At 49.4% G+C, this 7,558-nt stretch overlaps 1 protein-coding gene across 1 annotated transcript; it reads right to left on the reverse strand.

Annotated features, from left to right (window-relative positions):
* Positions 1-6,240: 6,240 nt before the first annotated feature.
* Positions 6,241-7,290, reverse strand: LOC123185149 (oxalate oxidase 1-like). The gene has a single exon (XM_044597131.1). The coding sequence runs from the start codon at positions 7,176-7,178 to the stop codon at positions 6,495-6,497; it is 684 nt and encodes a 227-aa protein (XP_044453066.1). The 5' UTR covers positions 7,179-7,290; the 3' UTR covers positions 6,241-6,494.
* Between the last annotated feature and the right edge of the window lie 268 nt (positions 7,291-7,558).

Consider the following 7,558-nt stretch of genomic DNA (forward strand, 5'->3'; position numbering starts at 1 on the left):
TACCTTGTGGCTATGCCAGGCCCAAACATCACCAAGTGTCATGCAGATTACGCTAGGTTATATTGTTTGCACTAGTTATGCTTGGTATCCATGTGGCCCTTCCACATCAGTAATTCATGCATGTCAGACATAAATTTCTTAAAAAATAGTTGCAACCCACTATATATTTTCATATATATACATGCAACCATGACACATCAACAAGTCATACATGTTAGTCATAAGTTACTTTTTTTGTGCTAATTGTTTTTTCTATCCATGTAACTCTGCAACATCAGCAAGTCATGCATTCAAGTTATAATTAACATTTTTTTCATTAATTTTATGTTGTCATGCATACTACATGTGTTGGACACGAGCGTTCCTATATAGTTCATCCTTCACAATTTTGTTAGAAAATGAAATTCCGTTAACTGCAATACATTTATTCTCTTTTTATACATAATTTAATTACCTGCTTCAATTTTTTATTTGTTGTATTTAAAAATGCAAATAGAGATCACTCTTACATTGGCTTTGCATTAGTATGAGTTTTTTTTTGTAGAATCTATTTATGCATTTCTTCCAACAAGGTATCTCCAACAATGCATGAGATGACATCTAGTGTGATTAAAAAAATGCTCATATATCATAAAAAGGATGTGCATGCTATGGAAAGAAACATAGATATGTTTCAAGTAAAGACATATTTCACATGAAAATATTCACGTGTTTACTAAAAAGGAATAAAAAATTAATTCAAAAATTCATGTATAATAAATGCAGCGTTCATGTATCATGAAAATAAATAAATAATATCGTGAGTCAAATAAATACCTAAATTTACTATGATGAAAACTAAAAGCAAAAACACAACAACAGAAAAATAGAAACGGCAAACAAGAATCACGAAGCATGGCCGGGGTATCATCTAGTGTGATTAAAAAACGCTCATATGTCATAGAAGGATGTTCATGCTATGGTAAAGAAACATCCATCTGTTTCAAATAAATAATTATATTGCAGGAGAATATTCATGTGTGGTATTAAAAAGGAATATAAAATTAAATATTTAAATTCATGTAAAACAAAGGTAATGTTCATGTCTCTTGAAAGTAAAAAATAATAATATCAAGAATTAAATAAATAACCTAAAATTAGTAAAATGAAAACTAAAAACAAAAGCAAAACAAGAGGAAAAAAAATGATAAATGAGAATAAGGAAAAAGGGAAATAGAAAAAGGGTAGCAGAAGAAATAAAGAAGAAGCAAAATCACTTTCGAACATAACCACTCATGCAGAAGCTTCAGGCTTTGGCTCCCTTATTTGCCACAACGTGCCGCAAATAGGGTTTGCCGTCCGAGGCAAGAGGGAAATGGTACACGCAAATCCAATTTCTTGTGACTGAGCTATATTTGTAATTTCAAGTTTTAAAAATTACAGAAAAATTCATGCACATTGAAATGGGAGTAGCAGGTTTTTATGAAAAAGAATATAATCACTCGCCACTCGCCAGCCGTACAAAAAAAAAAATCATGTTTTACGGCATGGGGTGAATTGCTCCATTGTTTTGAAACAGTACGTTTTCACTGAGAAATTATGATTTTAAATATACAGGTGCATCGACTGCTACATTTAGCTTCGTGACAACACATCCCTTCAATTAACTCACATGTCACTGAAATATTTCACTGAACCTTATTATGTCTTGTGTGAGTGGGTTCCGATTTCATTTAGGTATACTGAGCTGAGAATGAATTGCAAAAAAGTAATTGGGCAAAAAAGTCAGGCGGTGATGGCGTTGGCGGTGCCCAGCTCGACCCCGACCGCGCTCGAGGCATTCAAGACGGCGACTTTCCCGAAGGCCAAGCGATCCAAGGTTGTCGTGGATGGGCAGGTTGCTCCTGTTCGTGTCAGTGCACGGGCCAAGGGCGCCAAAGGGAACATGCCTTCGCTCCAACGCGCCCAACTCCTCCAAGCACAGAAGAATCTGGAAACCTCAGGTAATCCATTGCCCCGTTTTGCGATCCTGGATTCTTTTTCGGACGATCATCTCGGCGAGGTGTTGGTCGAGAGTGGGGTAGAACCGCTAGGGGAGGGCGGGGTTCGCGAACTCATCTCGCTGGTGCGCGCAAGGGAATTGGCACAGGCGGCACTCGCAGCGGCGGCTGCTCAACACGCGGAGCGTGTGGCGGTCGAGGCCGAGCCCTCGACGCCGCTAATGCTCCGGCCCGAAGAGGAGACAACGACAGGGGTTGCTGCTCCTCCCTCGCCTCGCTGTGGCAAGGTGAGGTGCGTGGCTAAGGCGATCACCTCCAGGGGTGTGCGCCTGCGAAAACGCGTCATCTAGATGCGGATGCTTTTTTGGAACATCCGTGGCTTCGGCCACTCGGGGCGGCGCACCCAACTGAGAGATTACATCAGAAAGGAAGGGATAGATATCTTAGGTCTCCAGGAAACCATTAAATCTGAATTTTGTCACACAGATATCTTAGCCATAGACCCCCTAGAGCGTTTTATGTGGCAGTGCAGCCCGGCCAACGGCCACTCGGGTGGCCTGTTGCTTGGTTTCAATAGTGCCATTTATGAGGTGCTGTCCTGGGAGGTCGGCACCTTTTTTATTGCTGCCAACATTTGTGTTAGAGCCTCGCTGCGCGAGCTCGTGATCGTGCAAGTCTACGGACCAGTAGATCACTCACGCTCGGCTGAGTTTCTGGGAGAACTCGAAGCCAAGGTGTTGGCAGTAGCCGCAACCCAAATCCCTTTGCTGGTGGGTGGCGACTTCAACCTCATCCGTTCGGGCGAGGACAAAAACAATGATAACATCAACTGGTCAAGGGTGGCCTTGTTTAATAACGCAATTGCGTCGATGTCACTTAGGGAAGTGACAAGGACTGGGGCAAGGTACACTTGGACCAACAAGCAACTAGCCCCGGTGCGATCCGTTCTCGATCGCGTCTTCATGTCTCCGGAATGGGAGGTGGTGTTTCCACTTTGCTCGCTCCTTGCAGAAACAAGGATCGGCTCGGATCATGCTCCACTTATCTTATCTTCAGGGGAAGATAGGATTCGTCGCAGCCCACGTTTCTACTTTGAAACGGCATGGTTCGAGGTCCCTGGCTTTGATGCTATCTTTAGGGAAAGATGGCTACGATGTGTTCAAGCCACGGGCCAGCAGCGCGGTCCTATGGAGTTTTGGACCGCGGTCGGGGGACGCCTTCGCGCAAGCCTCAAGGGATGGGGTGCGAATCAGGGGCGTGCCGACAAAGTTCAGAGGGAGCGTCTTCTTGATGAGATTGCTTTCCTCGATACACAAGCGGACTCGCGCCCTTTCTCGGAGCAAGAATGGGCACACTGTTATGCCTTAGAAGGGCAAGTCAAAGCGTTGCTTCGATCGGAGGAGGAGTACTGGAGGCGTAGGGGAGGCCTCAAGTGGACGCTCAAGGGCGATGCGAACACTGGTTATTTCCATGCGTATGCGAATGGTCGCCACAGGAAATGCCTAATCCTCCGTCTGCAGACGGACCAGGGGCTCCTTCTCCAGCAAACGGAGATTAGTAAACACATCTACGACTTCTACATCAGTTTGATGGGGACTGACGAGCCACAGCGTGCGCGGCTGCGCGAGGATGTTTGGCTTCCAGCACAAAAAGTCTTAGAGTCGGAGAACGAAGAGCTGGGGCTCACGTTTCTCCCTAAGGAAATTGATGAAGCAATCCAATGCATGAAAACTGACACGGCCCCGGGGCCTGATGGCTGGCCGGTGGCGATGTTCAAACACTTCTGGCCACTGTTGCGTGACCCCATTTTCGAGGTATGCAATGGCTTCATGCGTGGAACTGTGGATATTTCTAGGTTAAACTACGGGGTGCTCTCGCTAATCCCGAAAGTGCCCGGAGCCGACAACATTCGCCAATATAGGCCTATTGCGCTTATTAATGTGCCCTTCAAAATCTGCTCAAAAGGGTGTGCCACTAGGCTTACCCCGATAGCCCACCGCACCATCAGCCGAGCTCAATCAGCTTTCATCCGCGGGAGAAACATCTTGGAGGGCCCGTTAGCGTTGCAAGAGACACTTCACGAACTTAGACGCATGCACGAACCGGCGATTTTACTCAAACTCGATTTCGAAAAGGCTTACGACCGCGTCAACTGGGATTTCCTTAGACAAATTCTCACTAGTCGAGGCTTCTCGTCTATGTGGGTTCACAGAGTCATGCAGTTAGTCTCGGGGGGCCAAACTGCAGTCTCGGTGAATGGAGAAGTAGGACACTTCTTCAGGAACAAGCGGGGTTTACGCCAGGGCGATCCCATGTCACCACTCTTGTTCAACTTCGTGGCGGATGCACTTGCGGCCTTGCTGCGTAGAGCAACGGAGGCAGGTCATATCAAAGGGGTGTTGGGGCACCTCATCCCAGGGGGGATTTCGCACCTTCAATATGCGGACGATACGCTGCTGCTGTTCCAACCGGACCTTCACAGCGTGGCCACAATCAAAGCGCTGTTGATTAGCTTCGAACTCATGTCGGGGCTTAAGATCAACTTTCACAAATGTGAAGTGATGCCCATGGGGCTTGATATGTCTGAGAGCAAGCTTATCGCGGACCAGCTCAACTGCAAACTTGGCAATCTCCCGTTCTCCTATCTAGGCCTTCCATTGGATGCCAAACGTATCTCCATAGACGGATGGGCTCCGCTTTGGACCAAGGTCGAAGGGCGGGTGTGCCCGTGGAGGGGGAAGTTCCTGTCCTCCGCAGCGAGACTAATTCTCATGAATGCGAGTTTATCCTCGCTGCCGCAGTTTGCGATGGGATTGTTCCTCCTGGCTGAAGGCGTTCACGTCAAGATGGACACACCTAGGTCCCGATTCTTTTGGGAAGGGACGGGACCAAAACGCAAGTATCACATGGTCAGATGGGATGCGGTGTGTCGTCCCAAGGACCTTGGGGGGCTAGGGATCACAAACACCCGGATTCTTAACATTGCACTTATGTGCAAGTGGATTTGGAAGCTGTCGCAGGGGGCGACGGGCTTGTGGGCTGATTTGCTACGCGCTAAATATTTCCCGAACGGGAACTTCTTCGAAGGCAGCCCGCGGGGCTCACCCTTCTGGAATGACCTACAAGCGATCCGCCCGACTTTTGCTTTGGGTGCCAAATTCGCCATTGGCAACGGCCGCTCGGCCCGTTTCTGGCTTGACATGTGGGTAGGGGAGCAGCCCCTCTGGGCCCAATTTCAGGACCTGTATGTCCTGGCTGTCAATCCGGAGCAGTCGGTCGCGACGGCTCTTGCCTCCAACCCTCCGGAGATCCACTTCCGTAGAGAGCTAACGGGCCCAGAACAAGCTCATTTCGAGGATCTGCTTGCTCTTATTCAACCAGTGACGCTGTCCAATACGGCGGACTCGGTCACTTAGGCCCTAACCTCGTCCGGCAAGTTCACGGTCAAGTCTCTATACCGCAGGCTGTGCCTGGGTCAGGGCCCGGCCTTCCCAATGCCGAAGGGTCTGTGGAATGCGCGCATTCCGCTTAAGATAAAGGTGTTCTTTTGGCAACTTTTCCGCAATAGACTTCCCACTTCGGCTAACGTTGCCAGGCGCAACGGCCCATCAATGGGCTTATGCGCAATTTGCAACACCTCGGAGGACGCGAATCACGTGTTTTTCCGCTGCCCGCTAGCGCGTTTTGCCTGGAGTGCAGTTCGGGAGGCCACCAACACTACTTGGGCCCCGCACTCGGCTGGTGACCTTGCGGCCATAGTAGCATTGATGACTGGCGGCAGCAGGCGCGTGCTCTGGAGCTGCCTAGGCGCCTTGGCTTGGGCCTTGTGGCTCACCAGGAACAAACTAGCAATCGAGGGAATCTTTCCTTCTCACCCTGCTAACATTATGTACAAATGCAACATTCTTCTGCAGCAGTGGAGTCCGTTGGCGAGGCGCAAGGATGCTGAGAGATTGAAGTAAGCTCAAGACCGTCTTCGCCAAGTCTACATTTTGGCTAGGGAGCCGACCGCCATTTCTACGTCGTGAAGTGGTTATTTTGTCTCGCGAGCGAGCCTGCGTGCTCTAAGCTCTTGGCCTTTGGCCTGTAATAGACTCGCTATGGACTGTCTGTGGCTTTTGGCCTACCCCAAACTCACGTGCCTTCGTGCCCGTGTGACTTGAGCCTCCGCGCTCGTTCCGTCTGTCCTCAGACTACTTTGTAAACGCTGCCTCAGTTATGGGCTTTATTAATTTAAAGCCGGACGCCTCTAGCGTCTTCATTCTAAAAAATATATATTTGTATATAGCGTTCAATATATAGAGGAAATATGGCAATAGAAAGTAATACATTTGAATTCCTCGTGTCGGTTTTGACGGCCAGAACTGCGGGGCTAACTTATTCAATCGTATTACAACTGCATGCATGCGAGCTTAACCAGAAGCTTATATACAAGTCTCGTGCTGTGAACTAGTATTAAATTTCGCTAGCGTAGCATGCAGATCGGATTATGTATTGATCATCTTGGGCAGGCTCTTAGGAGGCCTGGAAAGACCCACCAGCGAACCTGGACTTGAGAAGTTCGACCACTCCGGTGTCCACCCGGAGAGCCTTAGTGAGCACCGGCGTGGGGATGGGCGGGTCGGAGCCGAAGAGCGTAAGCGGCACGAAGACGATGCCGGGGTTCTGGCTGTTGAAGGAGACAAACATGGTGACCACGGTGTCGCCGGTGTTGAATTGAAAGTGCATGAGGCCGCGCGGGATGAGGAAGTTCTCGCCGGCGCGCACCACCCTGGAGTAGAGCCTGTTCCCGGACTCGTTGCTGCCGATGATGCCCACGAGGAGCTCGCCTTTCACCACGAGGCCGATCTCGGTGGCGCGCGGGTGGATGTGCGGCGGGTTGGTGCCCCCGGGCGCGAAGTCCACGCGGTTCATGGAGATACCCTGCGTGTTCTCGCCGGGGAACTCCGTCACGTCCAGCCTCGTCACGGCCGAGCCGTTCGGGGTGGACGTGTTGCCGCCCCTGGCTAGCTTGGAGGAGAAGAGGAAGTCGTCGCCGGCTTCCAACTGGGGCACGCACGGGTATCCGTTCACCCGGACCGCGTTGTCGTCGAGGTCGGCCACACAGAAGTCCTGGAGAGGGTCAGGGTCCGTGGCCATGATGGCCGGAGCAAGGAGCAGCATGGTGAACATGCAAGCTATGGTTTTGGAGTAGACCATTGCTTGCTATGGTTGTTCAAGATCAAGAGTGTCTAAGGCACTGGTGGTAGCTGAGCTAAGCTATGGAGGATGAGTGAGTGCAGTTCTGAGTGAGTGGTAAGGCAAGCATATGGATCCTTTATATAGGGGATATTGCACGCATGCATGTATGTGCCGCATGTGTGAACACGAGAAGAAGAATTACTTTATTAAAAGTAGAGTATATTATTGCGCGTTTGATGTTTCTCATATACCTTAAAGAATTTCGAAAGCGTCACTGGATTTTAGTAGGAAGAGAAGTGTATCCTGAGAACTAGAACGGGAGGCCGCAGACTCCATGATGAGTGTGAACAGTGAATGAGCGACGGTGGGAGCGAGTCCGAGGGTTGATTGTTCGTGTC

This window comes from Triticum aestivum, chromosome 2A, assembly GCF_018294505.1.
Source record: "Triticum aestivum cultivar Chinese Spring chromosome 2A, IWGSC CS RefSeq v2.1, whole genome shotgun sequence".
Classification (NCBI taxonomy): domain Eukaryota; kingdom Viridiplantae; phylum Streptophyta; class Magnoliopsida; order Poales; family Poaceae; genus Triticum; species Triticum aestivum.

Excerpts from the sequence above, each read along its gene's own strand:
- LOC123185149 (XM_044597131.1), bottom strand. The coding sequence starts at position 7,178 with ATGGTCTACTCCAAAACCATAGCTTGCATGTTCACCATGCTGCTCCTT.